This window comes from Nelumbo lutea, chromosome 8 (genome assembly GCF_056320005.1).
Source record: "Nelumbo lutea isolate HS-2025 chromosome 8, American lotus-T2T, whole genome shotgun sequence".
NCBI lineage: Eukaryota > Viridiplantae > Streptophyta > Magnoliopsida > Proteales > Nelumbonaceae > Nelumbo > Nelumbo lutea.
The window spans coordinates 1,599,778-1,613,869 of NC_142691.1; the positions used below are offsets into that span (position 1 = coordinate 1,599,778).

The following is a 14,092-nucleotide window of genomic DNA, read 5'->3' on the forward strand; positions in this document are numbered from 1 at the left end:
TTGGCTTAGGTTGGAAGAAGTACAAATGCAAATATGTGGAGTGCAAAACCTTGTATTTTGTATGTATTTATACTGTACATATTTCTATTTATACTCTTTCTAAACTAAGCCTTTTTTACAAGTTTTGCCAAAAATGACTCATCATTAACCATTAAAGCTTTATTAATATAGCCTGTGACTGGGATGTGGCTACCTTCAACATTGTATTGTGTTGTTCTTGCACCTTCAACTTTCTTAGTAGACTCCATAGCTTATATCTCATCGCCATGTGCGTCGTTTACTTGCCAAAAATCAAACAAAATGATATACTTTAGGGATGGCAATTTCCCATCCCTGATGGGTATCCAACTTTTCCGACCCTATCATGTCAGTGATGAGGATTGCTTTGGTAGGGTGGGAATGGGGACATGGATTAATAGGGATCCCCGACCAAGGTCAAGGTCGAGGATGGGGAATGAGGTCCCCGCCCCATCCTAACCCTAATTATACATATATAATGATATTATTTAGGGGTAATAGCATATAAGGGCAACTTTTGGGGTTTAATATCAATAAAAGTAATATTTAAAAAAAATTAAAAATAGGTTAACTTTTTAAAAATAATATCAATAAAGGGCAAAAACATTGTTCATCATCTTCTTCTTGCCATTTGTTCACCAGCACCGCTGCCCGCCGTCGCCCGCCTCTACCTCTAGCCACCTCCTTCAACGTTGCCCTTAAAAAGTTAACCTATTTTTGATTTTTTTTTAAATATTACTTTTATTGATATTAAACCCCAAAAGTTGCCCTTATATGCTATTATCCCTATTATTTATATATTAAAATATATTTAAAATAATATTGATATTTTATTTATTTATTTATTTAAGTAATTTTATTTTTCAAAAACCCATCCACTCACTATCAAATAAGTTTAGATGGTTTATTAGGGTCAAAACCAATCCATAGTTATTCCAACATTCAATTGACCAAAAGAGAGAGAAGGGAAGTATTAGTCCATTAAACATAATCCCAGCATTGCTTTTATAACATGTAATGTTATATTTGTCTTTTAAAATTTTTTATTAGATATAATGCTAAAGCATTTGATAGGGGAGGTATTATTGCATTTTGAAAAGAGAATGTAAGGATTAATATTTAACACAAGAATCAGGTGAGGTTTAAGTCTTTTACCTTTGATTTAATTAGTGGAATTTAATGATATAAAAATACCTTAAATATAGGATTTAATGAGAGAAAGTGGGAGTTAATGTCTTAAATATGGGACTTAATTAGGGAATAGGGGTATTTTTTTCAAAAAAAAAAAATCAGAAGCCATAGGAGCTATTCACACTTTTATAATAGCATAGAGAGGTTTAAGTCTTTTAACCTTGATTTAATTAGTGCTATTTAATGATATAAAATACCTTAAATATAGGATTTAATGAGAGAAAGTGGGAATTAATGTCTTAAATATGGGACTTAATTAAGAAAGAGGGGTATTTTAGTCAAAAAAATCTAGAAATTATAGGAGCTATTCACACTTTTATAATAGTAGATATAGATATAGATATAGATATCTTGACCCGGCACGGTACTGTGGGATGTGCCGTGGGACGTGGTGGGCGCCCCTTGTGGGGCGGGGCTCAGAAATGGAGAGAATGCTGGCTTCACGTGCTTTTGCGCCACGGAGCATTCGAATCACATAATTCACACATTGACCAAAATCGCTGTTTGAGACAATGGTTTTAACTTCTAAGAGCCCCGGGATGCAGAAGGTCCGTGGTGCTGACACTGCTAGAGGTTTTCGTAATATATTGAACATTCAAGGGCAAGGTTAGGTCTGTTCTATCATCATCACTCATTAGAGCGTTCCCAGTAACAAGTCGTTGAATGAAACGGCAAATCATTATCCAAATTCCAAAGCAATGGCGGGGATCGCCAATTTCTACTGCATTTCTTGGCGCCCAAAGCCGACCAACACTCTCCGGTTATCTGGACCGTCTTCCTTCAAGTTCTCCGGTCGAGTTCTTCCATGTGGTGAGTATTCCCGGTCGCTCGATGAATTTGGCGTTGGTTTTTGCCACTTTTCTTTTAGGTTTCTGCACGTTTCGATGCGAGTACACTTAACAATTTTGTGTTCGAGAAGACCTTTCCAGCGTCTGCTCCGTCCTTTTCTTAAATTTCTTCCTTCTTGTTTACTACTAAAGCGTAAAGTGGAATCTCAGATAAAGGATTATTACGATCACTTGCATAGCTGAGGGATTCGTATAGGGTAGGCAATTTGTTACTGCCACTTTGTAAATCCAAAATTAGGTGGACTAATGATCTAAACTGCATATGATGAAGTTTTCTGCCGTTTGGATTTAATAAACTTGATTTTTCTGCACCCTGCCCTGCTCAAGATACACGCATTTGTGCTTAAAAGGTGCTTCAATTTCCGTAACGGGACTATAACTTGCATATCGTGTCAACTGAAATTATAGATTGATTCTACGCAACGGACTTATGTTTGAATTATTGCAGCAGGGGTAAGTCCCCAAAGGTGTATTTCTGTACACTTTTGTTGGAATTTGCAAAACTAGCAGCCCCAAAGGCTTTTTGATGGAGGTGAATGATGAGGGAGAGGAATCATTACCACCATACCCAACATTCAGAATTATTGCTATTGAGAATGTTGACATTTCTTCACTTCCAAATTGACTATTATATGGCTATATGCAAGAGGCAATACTAAGTCTTCTTTCTTTACCCAAATTCCATTCATTTTGACAAAAAAAAATGAAATATTCAATATTCAATACATCACCTATAGAATGCCAAAAATGCTCAAAACTCGATTCCAAAAACTCCTACTGAAAGGAGCTGTCCAAATAGACCTGCATATGCTTGAATTTATGCTTTAAACTTGTTTTGAGTTTCTTGCTAATTTTTCATTGATTTCTGTTGTGGTTCTGCAAATAGAGCACTAATGTTGTTTGTTAAAGAACATGGTAAGAGGATGAATTATGAAAATAAAAAGAAAAAAAGATAAGAATATGCAATTTGCAATATAAATTGCTTAACTTCTATCAGATCTAGATAATGTTTCAAGCCCCAATCTGATTTCTATGGTTGGGCTGATATTAGCCTGAAATGCTTTTTGCACACTTGATACCTACCTTATTGTCTCTGCTTAAGATTTTAACCATCTCATTCAAAATCTACATCTTCAATTTATACTTTCTAAGTAAAATATAGTTTAATAAAACTCTTCTAGCGAGTGAGTTTGACATGATTATAGATTCTGGTTTGTAGGGTGATGCTTGTTTGGTTTTGAACTTTGAAAATACCTCTTGGGCATCTGCATTCATTCCAATTTTTAAGCATTTGATTTGGATATCTCATACTTGCTTGCTTGGCTGTGGTTTTCCTATTATCGGAAGATGTATGAAGTAGATAATGAACATCTTCATCTCAATGCATTATCTTTCTCATTCAATTTTCTACTTGCAGCAAAAACAGGTGTTAAGGATATAATGCATGCCACTATCCTGAAGTTTTTTACTCATGTTTCTGAAGTAAAAGTATTGACTACAGAGATGGTTGATTTCCTATCAACTAGAGGGGAAAAGATTCTGTTGTGTTTTGCAGATCTTTCCAGTAAAACTCCAATGCCAATTGATATAAGTCACATACTGCCAAGCAGCCAGTATGTGTGTTCAGGGCTTGCTGATATCCAGATGAACAAGTTGGATAAAACATGTGATAACGATCAAGGGCTACCTAATCACAACCATGCCATTATGGAACTTCTATATGCTCATCAGGTATGATGGTGAGTCTCACTGTATTTTGGCTTTTGTATTTTTCTTTTATTTACAATGTTTATCATATGTTTTCCCCTTAAATGGTGTATTTAAATTCTTTATGAACATGGGGAATTCAATTACCTAAGGCTGTGTTTGGATTATAGTGGAAACAGAAAGTTGGATGCAAAAAGATTCCCAAATCCACCACTTCCTTTGTTCTATTGTTTTGCTCTGTAAAATGGGTCACGGGAATGCAGAAAGTAGCAATTTTTATGCTGCCTTTTATGTTAGTTCAGTGAAAAATAGAATGACCTGGGGAATAGAAATTCCATCATCCACCAAATCAATGCATCTGCACCACTTTTCTACTTCCACCTAGCAATGTTAGCACAGCCTAAGGTTGTATATGTACTTATTCAATTCACTCGGTGCTCAAACATACGCATATAAAGAAAAGTAAGTTTAGTTGCACAGTCCTTATTCAACTATGGCTTTTGCAGAAAATGGTACCCACCAGTTCCCTAGCAGCAGCATTTGTTGCAAATATTCTGATGTTGGCCATGCCTTTTGAAGCTTTAGCAGAAACATGTGAGGCTGATAACTCTGTCTTCAACATGCCTCTACTGCTTTTTGTAGCCCTTGTAGGGGCCACTGTTGGAGGTAAGATAAATCCAAAATCGATGACATAGTTCCATGGTTCCATTTATGGACTAATACTAGTGTTTAAGTGGGAGTTTTGAAGTTGTGGTTGGAGTTGGTTAATGGTTATGAATTATTAGTTAATGGTACTACTAATGCCTACAACTTTGTTTATTTAGTCTGTGTCTGTGCATGTGCAAGCTCATGCATGCATGTGTTTTAAAGCATAATCCTCAGGGAGTGCTATCTCTTGCATTTGTTCATCATCCATGGACATTTACTTTTATACATAATCATGAGGTTTAAACTTCAAGTAAATATTAGGTGCCACTACGGTGATGTTACCTCAAATCAGTGGTCATGCCCCAATAGCATCCTTATTGCTACCTGAAAGATTGATTTGAGAAATTCTAATCACACAATGATATTGTCAGATAGCAAAAATTGTTTAGTACTTTGATAAATTGATTCAAGATGCATAACATTACTTGTGCACTATGCTAAGAAACAGCTGAATCACACAACCACCTGTTTGTTCACTGCTGTGTAGCACCCAAAATCTGGGTAGTGGCACTACTGATCTTTGGGATTTATTTCTGCTTCCTGAATCACTTGAGTCCCTTCTGCCAGGATGGCACATTGGAAATCTAAGCAAACAAGGTCGCATAATATGGAGACTATTGCTTCTTGCTAAAATATGGTTGATCTGGAAAGGAAGAAATTCTTGTATTTTTGAGACTAATATCCGCAGCACTGATAACCTTAAGAGGAATCTATTAGGATCCATTAATTCATGGTTAAGCATTCACAACACTTTCAGCGATGTGCCTTATAACTTTTATCTCTCTTATGACAATCTTTTTTCACAGTCATTAACTATATACTTCATGTAATTCCCATTGTACAGCCCCTCAGCATACATGGGCTTCTGTATTTTTTGAATCATTAATATAATTGTACTTTACCTTTCCCCAAAACAATATCATGGATCTTGTAGATCTCCCACTAACCCATTTCTTTTGATTTTAATTCAATCAGATAATTATTCATGAAATATACCACAAGCAATATTTTAAGCAGCTTCTTTTTTTTTTTTGAAAAATAAGTAATGTTTATTGGATCTAGTAGTCATATTGTTATTTGTTAAATTAAATATGCCCGAGACATAGAAGTTAAGGTGACACTATAGAGATCTGAAGCGATTAAATGACCTAGACATAAAAATAAGTAATGTTTATTGCACCTTTGTAATGTAACCACACTGTTTGTCACAGGATTGCTTGCTAGGCAGAGGAGAGGAGAACTGAAGCGATTAAATGACCAATTGCGACAGATAAATTCAGCACTAAGGAGGCAAGCAAAGATTGAGTCCTATGCCCCTACCTTGAGTTATGCTCCAGTCGGTAATAGAATACCGGAGAATGAAATAATTGTTGATTCAAGGAAGCAGGAATTGATTGCACGCTTAAAAATTGGAAAGAATTTTCTAAGGCATCAGGATCCAGAGAGGGCATTTGTGGAGTTTAAGACGGCTCTTGAGCTTGCTCAGACTCTAAAAGATCCCATTGAGGAGAAGAAGGCTGCTCGAGGCTTAGGTCCGGCTTCCTACCTATTATTTGCTTTTTATGGATGTTCTTTTTGTCAATTTCTTTGTTTCTTTCCTTCCCTCCTTTATAAATTTAAGCAACAAAAATGGAATTTTTTATTTTCCGATATAGGTACTAATTTAACAATTGGAGAGCAAGAAATATGCTAAATCAATTGAAATACTATTATGCTTCTGTGGTGGTCAAAAAGGCAAAATATGAAGTACCAACAAACTGTCTGAACTTTTTTATTTCATGTCTTTCATTTTTCTCTTTCTAATGACAAGTGATATGTTTTCTAGGATTAGAAATCTGTATTTGCAAGCTGACATATTTTACATTGGGATGATATTTATTAGGGGAGTGTAGCAGTGAGCTGGCACTCAACTGCATGTTTGGGGAGGATTGAATTGCTCTTTTCATTTGGCACTTTATTCATATTTGATTCTTAACCAATAAAGTTTTCCTGATAAGAGACTGATCAATTGTTTTTTTCATCATCTCACATGAAGCTGGTAATGGCCCCAGATACCAGATAGCTGGGACCAACATAGGGAAGTGGCATTTCTTATATAACTACCTTCAACCATTCCCTCAAATGTACACAAAAAGAGTTTTGTGATCAAAATTTTCTTGGTGAGGAACATTTCTATAGGACTTATGGACCGAGCCAAGATTGAAGGGTAACTAGTACTTTCTTAATAATCTTCTCCTTGGATGATGCCTTATTCTCACGGATTCTTAAGGTTCTCTTCTACCAAACAGTCCATGTAACCAGAAAACGTATGACACTCCAATGTGTCCTTCCTCTTTTATTTAGCCCCTCAATCTCTACTCAGATTATAATTCCATTACTGTCTTTGTACTCCACCATTTGAAATTAATCACTACAAAACAATATGTACATAAGCTAGAGCTGAAAGGACGGTTTAAGGATAGTCTAGCGTTTCTCAATCTTCATTACAGAAGACAAAAGTTGTTCTTTTGAAGGAATACACAGGCCTCTTGTGATCAAATTATCTATGCTTTGGTACTACTGAATGCAGCTGTGATTCCTAATCATAAAAGCCTTTAAGGGAATTGGAGGGGTCCAAATCTCCTTATGAGGGAATCTCTCCATCACCTTGACTTTGGGGTCGTTAAAAAAAGATTTGACTGAAACTATCTTTGGTTCATACTGTTTGTCAATCCAATCCCATTTGCAAAATATGGTCTTCTTGTCTCTTCTCTAGGTAAAAACTGTTATATTTGAGGAATCCAGAGAGGATAATGACTTGGAACAGTATAAAAGGGATCAGGAGCATGCCGGCATCAAGCAGAATAAGGTTGGGATGCACATTATATTGGATTGTTGATGTTTTTGCTTGGAGAGCTTGGAACAAAGTATATTTATTTAGACTCCATAAAGATTGGGGATATTTACTGGAAACCAAGGTTGTGTTTAGACCATATCAAATGACCATGTGCACAATACTGTAGCAATTTCTGTGACCAGAAGCTAGACTATATCAAATGAAAAACCATAACAAGAAAATGAAACAAGAAGCCATAACTAGAACAGGAAACAAAAAGCAAGAAATCAAATTTGCATGGTTTGGACTTTGGCATGGAAGCTACATCCTTGGGAAACCATACCCTTCTTCATTTGTTTCACTGTCGGCATCTCTCCTCTCTCACCCTAATCAGAGATAAATAATAGCTTAATTTGAACAAACAATTAACTTGCTGGACAAACCACATACAAATAATTGAAATTACAAAAACCCTCAATATGACACAAAAAGTTCCAAAAAACACTCCAGTACGAAATTACAAATATACCTGAATACCCTCCTTCAAATACAACTATATTCTTTATACCCTCCTTCAAATAAGCCAGCTTAAGTTTACATTTTGCAAGCATGAATGTTAAGGTAGAAATCTAATGCAATATGCTAGAAGCCTAGAGGAAGCAGAACCATAAGAGGCCACCGGAAAGCCAAGTGAAGCACCAACCAAACATATTGTTGAAATGATTCATGATTTGAATCATGAATTCCAACAGTTTTGATTTGAATCTTAGGTCTCAATCATTTTCTGCAAAAAAAAAAAAAATCTTGCGATTTTTAATTGAATCCTACGATTTGATTCATAAATCTTATAATTTATATGCTTTGTGCAATTCAAATAAAGAGGTAAATTCTATTGTTTTGGGTGCATATATGGTAGGTATGGATTAGAAATAGAGAAAATCACATCCCAGTGTATATTTAGCCATTCAGTATTGAAAAGATCTTACGATTCCCAATACAATTCGATTCAACTTTCTTTATGATTATGATTTTCAGAACATTCTCCGACACAGAACCTATAGTTAAACCACATTAATTAGATGCTCTAATGAATCAGCAAAAAAGCACCAAGTAGATGCTCTAGTGCATTGGATTAGATGCTTTGTGCCATGTCAAACAACCAATGCATATATGTTATATTAAGCATATTGGCTAAAAGAGCCTCAATTTCAGAACTTGAGAAAGCACAAGAAAGAGAGGAAATTAGTTTTAGAAAAGGATCAACAAACAACTTTGTTATCAGATGATATTGAAGTTGCAGGTTTTACTACTATTGGATTACAGTTCATGTTTCTATGTCTCATTTTCTTGTTAGCAGTAAAATTCTCCCTTTATCAGGCATTTAGGCTTCTTGATTGTGATTTTCTGCAGCATGTCTTTTTACTTATTTTTAAGTTGATCAAATATGCATGTTTTATGAATTTGTATCTGTTTCTTATTTTGGAAATGCTTCTTTCAGGGGCATCTCTGCAAAGGCAGAGAAAATACCGTGATGCTATAAAATACCACTCTATGGTTCTAGCAATATCTGACCGAGTAGGGGAAGATTCTGGCAACACTGAAGCTTATGGAGCAATTGCTGACTGCTATACCGAACTTGGAGATCTTGAGCAAGCAGGAAAATTTTATGATAGATACATCTCAAGATTAGAAACAGACTGATCTCTTCCCTGTTTTTTGTGTTCTTTTTTTTTTTTTTGTCCTTTCTGATGTTTCATACTAGTAGAGCTTTTAATCTTGGATTTGTAGATGGTATTTGGGCCTTGCACTCATGCAGAATAGTCCTTTCCTGCGGTATCTGGATCATCTATTGGAATCAAGTCGAGCAAATCTGTTTCAATAAATATTCTTGTGAATTATTGTAGGAATCAAGTAAATAACATTATTTTTCAATGTTAGTTTGTTGTCAATTTTTGGTCCTAAGAGTGTTATAGAGTTGCTGTTATGTATTAGCCTAGTAGGTGATGCGAACAGAGGGAGAATTATTAATGGATTACTCTCTCGTGTAGTTGTGAAGTTTCTCAATTGATGATATTTGTGCATCATCATCATCATCATCATTTGTTAATCGGATCAAGGAGATTTCTCAAACAACCTACTATGTTTCTACTATGTGGGTGTGCCGAATCCAAGTTATCTATTAGGTAGGGAGTCCTTTGGTTTGGTCACTTGTTCAATCCTCCAATGCCCAACCCACATCAGCCCTATGTCACACTTTTTATTAACATTGGCCTTTGAAGGTTTAAATTGTTATTACCCAATGTTGGTTCCAGCTATCCAGTATCCTGGTAGGGGTGGACTGGACTAGATAGGGATATGGATGGGAAATTCATCCAAAAGGCTCATTCTGACTATGGAACAAAGACTTTGGGCCTCAAGTTTACCCTATGAGGATCGTATCAATTTGCCATGTCGAAGATTCTTTTATTCTTTGATAGTGCAGAGTGCAGAGGTTGTTGTTATTGTTAAACAAACCACCACCTCATCCAAGACAGACTTGGGCAGACCACCTGATGACCAGCTTGATTCAGATCCCAGGACAAACCTTAGGTGTGAAATGTGAAGCTTGGGCTTGGCTTATCAAAATTTTGATGGTCTAACCTATGATCAGCTCAACTTGACTACTTCTAAATCCGCACACTGAATATATATATTTTTTTATGTAAGTTTTCTCCCTCTATTGCCCATCCATAAGTTATGGCCTCCCTTATAAAAAATTCCTTTCCCCATGCAAGTTATAAAATTTATGTGGGACATGGACAATGCTTAGTTCCCAATTCACAATAGGCGTCTGAATACCGGCACGCATGTATAGTATAACTGAATTAGTTTGACCCGGTGAACCACACTCAGAGTAAAGCTCGATAACAACCTAAGTTGGGTTAATGGACATCCCTGTAAGCTGGATTTGGTTGGACGGGGACAGGTCTGAACTCAGGAATATCTGAATACCGAATATTTCAATCAAATGATTAACTCAGTTGTGTATAGATTCAGTTACTTTGTCCAAATGGGAAGCGTTTTTAGGTGCAAAACCAAATTACTTGAACCGCCAGTTGTTTTCCCAAATTCATCATAGCGCATGATTACAACGTATGTTTATTTTTTTAAGCAATGACCAAATGCTCTAAGTGTTTTGACAGAAGAATCCTCCCTTTTCCGAGCTAGGAAATCATCATAATGATGGACAAGTTAAATACCGACAGAGGCTTTTTTTCTTTCCTTTTTAAACCCAAAATAGTTTTATGGCAATAAACTCTGTAAAATGTAAATCAATGAAAAGTAAAACATCTTTAATGCGATTGATTTAGTTTTAGATTTAACATGCAACTAATATCAATAAATACACTGTAGTTGAACTTTTCATGGCAAATCAATTATAGATTTCTTGTGGGAGCCCTATCAAACCTCCTGCAATGGACTCATGATCCCTAATAGTAATTTCCGTTGAAACGACCCTTTTTTAGCTACCACCTATTAAAATTAAAGACTCCTTTTACATATTCGAAGATAAATCCAAAAGATGAACTTATCAGCTGTGCCCAAATATATATATACTTTTTTAAATCTTTGGCCAGGCAGTAGATGTAGCTCATTCTCAGAAACCCTAATGCCGACATCCTTCCAAAATCAAATCTAGTAGAAATTTAAACAGTGTAAAAGTAGATTATGATAAGTAGGGCACTAAATTAGAAATATAATAAGCAAGTTCACATTTGGACAGCACTTATAATTATAATGCATGGTTCCACAACACCCAAGACCATTGAAATAATGAAATTTAAATCAGCTTGTCATCACAGAGTGCCCCCCTGTAATCAGAAATTCAGAATAGTGCACGCGGTTTAACAGTGTATTTATTAATTTGTACAGCCTGAATTATTTGGGAAATTATAACTAGTCGTGTGCAATCCAAGGAAAAATCTTTTTTTTTTTTTTTTTGTGGTTCAATGACAAGGAAAACTGCCTGACTCCCGTCAAACGTCCTAAAGAAATAAGAAAACCCTGTAAGCTGTAACGTGTTTGGCTTGGAGTAGGAGTTTTCTCACTACAGGTCACCAACTAGATATACTAGAATTGGCCTCCGAGAATAAAACCCAAAGTTTGTGCCAATAAACTTGCTAGACATTGGTCGCTAAGCTACCACCACGCCTTCCAAACAAAATGAAAATTCTGTTATTCCGTGTGGATTTGATCAAAATTTTCGTCACTTAGTCCCTCTCTAATCCTTCTATTCTATTCTTCACTTATCTTTATTATAATCAAATAGCTTTTCTGTAGACCACACAAATGGACAAAAGAGAAGATGTCACCTACATCACTGAAAGCAACACTGGAGTATCTCTCTCTCTTTCTCGTCAAGTCCCTTTATGTAGCTCTAAAGAAAATTGTTTCCAATTTCATCATATGGGTTCGTTGAATCATTTATTATTCAAAATATCAAGCATTAAATTCCTTATAAAATAACAATTCAGTAAGTGAAGATAATATATATATATATATATATATATATATATATATATATTATATATATATCAGTTAACCATTAAATAAGGAGGGTCTTTATCCTATGATAAGATCAAGGACTAAAGGCGACCAATTATATTGTTATTCCATCTCACATTCAACGGTTCCATCAATAATTTCTATTTTTTTATAAGATTAAAGCTTTGGGTTTGGGTATTAATTATTAAAGAAGCAGCAGCTTGCTTTCTCTTTCTGGGCCATGCACAAAAGGAAATTAAATTGACAAGATACCACCTGCCACTCTCCAAAGCAGTGTAGAACACATCCTACATCAATCAATTTACAGTTCCACACGAATCACCTCACACGTTGCTTGTTTCTTTTTTCTTCCTTTTTTTTTTTTTGCCATTTGTTAATACCCTTTTATTTTCACATAATTATTAAGAACCCTATAGTTTGCATATTGTTAAGACACCCCCTTACTTTGTATCTGCATTATTTATTACAGGTTTAATTTGTTAGATGCAAGTGTAATAATTAGAAGAAAAAAAAATAACTGAAATGTCAAATTGAAATAAAAGAAAAGAAAAATAAAATAAGAAATAATATAACAATAAGAAAAAACAATGAATTAGAATAGAAAATAAAGAATGACAATGGAAAATAAAAAATAGACAATAAATAATATTTTTCCATTATTGTCTATTTTACTTTTATTTTTATTTCTGTCACCTTCCATTGTTTTTTCTTTAACTTTTGATTTTTCTATTATTTTTTGTTTTATTTTTGGAATAAAATAATGTGTGAGAGGGTCTTATTTCGATAAGGGTGATATGCGACTTTTTAATTTTTATAGGTATTTTTTAAATAAAAAGAAGGGTCATTTATTGAAACACCCCCTATACTTTCATTGGTTTACTTAAAACCTACATTCTAGTTTGCATTTTACTAAAGCACCTCCTATAGTTTGCAATTGAATTACTTAATTGACCTTTCATTAGATGACGGTGAAAAATGACAGTTTTGATCCAAAGTGCAATTTTATTTGCACTGGTACAAATGCATGGGAGTGCAAATATAAAAAAATGTAAATTCTCATTTAATTTTGTTTTGGATATTACTTTATTCTGCTTCATGTATTAATTTACTTCATTTGTATTGAAACCAAACAAAATAAGCTAAAATTTGAAACACAAATAGGTCAGATTTTACACTCAAATCATTTGCACTGCCATAGTTTTGCATCAGTTCTAATTCATTTGCATTGCAACCAAGCACACCTAATGTCCATTTGAATAAATTTAATCAAAAGTAAATAAAAGTAAAATACCATTTTTTGCCCCTAATAAGACATAAGCAACCACTCTATTTGGTCAATTTTATTTTTTATACGAAGAAGTCTCAGGGTTACTTTTGGAATAAACAATTACAGGCCCATGCCCTTGAACATTTTCCACTCAATATAGGTGATCATGTTACTACTAATAGATGGCAAAACAAAAACTTCTTAGTAAAAGTCCCATTAAGTAAATAGTTTACAAACTATAATGGATGTTTTTATAAATTAAAAACTATACGTTAGGTTTAAATAAATTCATTAAACTATAGGAGGTGTTATAGTAAATGACCTTAAAAAGAATTTCCCAAATGGATATAATAATGTTTTCTAATGGAATAGGAGGGCAAGTTGGGTGGGTTGAGCATGGTATAAGCTCAACCCAGGCCTAACTCTAAGATTTGGGCCTAAGACCCGAATACGGACCAAACCTGAATTCAAGCCTGATATGTTCCACCCAAACCTAGGTCACACTAAAATTTATCAAAAATGTATATATTGACTTACGTATGTAAATATGTTCATATATGCATATATGTATGTATATAAATTGGATTAGACTCGGGCTACTTAAGGGCCAGGTTTGGGCCGGGTCCAACCTGAAAATTAAAAGTGACCAAGCTTTTGGACCCAGGCTTAACTCAAGGACCAAAAATCTAATTCCAGTAATGAAAGGCGCATGAAATAAAATGATTGGAAAGTTAGTAACATACAAACTACAGGGGCAGGTTGTTGAATGGACAAGGACACCCTCTAATATTAGTTTATTTAGTAACTTCCCATGGGCCTTATCCTACATTTGTTCAATGGACATTTGGGTAAGGGCTTATCTTCTTTAGGTTTCTTTTCCCTTTATAAAAAAATGGTAGAGGGTGAGTTATAATAATTAGGTGAAAATATATATAAGGGGTGTCTTAGAGATGATCTTTCTTTTTTTCAATATATATGACATATTTACATTGA

The 14,092-nt window shown here is 34.7% G+C and overlaps 1 protein-coding gene across 2 annotated transcripts; it reads left to right on the forward strand.

Annotated features, from left to right (window-relative positions):
• The first annotated feature begins 1,708 nt into the window (after positions 1–1,708).
• LOC148842115 (protein FLUORESCENT IN BLUE LIGHT, chloroplastic-like) lies at positions 1,709–9,236 on the forward strand. Of its 2 annotated transcripts, none has more exons than XM_088957405.1 (5): positions 1,709–2,019; positions 3,475–3,788; positions 4,271–4,430; positions 5,684–6,004; positions 8,786–9,236. In XM_088957405.1, the coding sequence occupies exons 1-5, from the start codon at positions 1,908–1,910 to the stop codon at positions 8,986–8,988; spliced, it is 1,110 nt and encodes a 369-aa protein (XP_088813531.1). In that variant the 5' UTR covers positions 1,709–1,907; the 3' UTR covers positions 8,989–9,236. The 2 variants fall into 2 exon arrangements, with proteins under 2 accessions (XP_088813531.1, XP_088813532.1); XM_088957406.1 differs by having other exon boundaries at positions 1,819–2,019; positions 3,475–3,796.
• The last annotated feature ends 4,856 nt before the right edge of the window (positions 9,237–14,092 follow it).

Bases quoted from the DNA above. Each gene is read 5' to 3' on its own strand.
- LOC148842115 (XM_088957405.1), top strand. From the start codon at position 1,908: ATGGCGGGGATCGCCAATTTCTACTGCATTTCTTGGCGCCCAAAGCCG. The intron at 3,789-4,270 runs GTATGATGGTGA...TGGCTTTTGCAG, and splicing joins AACTTCTATATGCTCATCAG to AAAATGGTACCCACCAGTTC. The intron at 6,005-8,785 runs GTCCGGCTTCCT...TGCTTCTTTCAG, and splicing joins GAAGGCTGCTCGAGGCTTAG to GGGCATCTCTGCAAAGGCAG.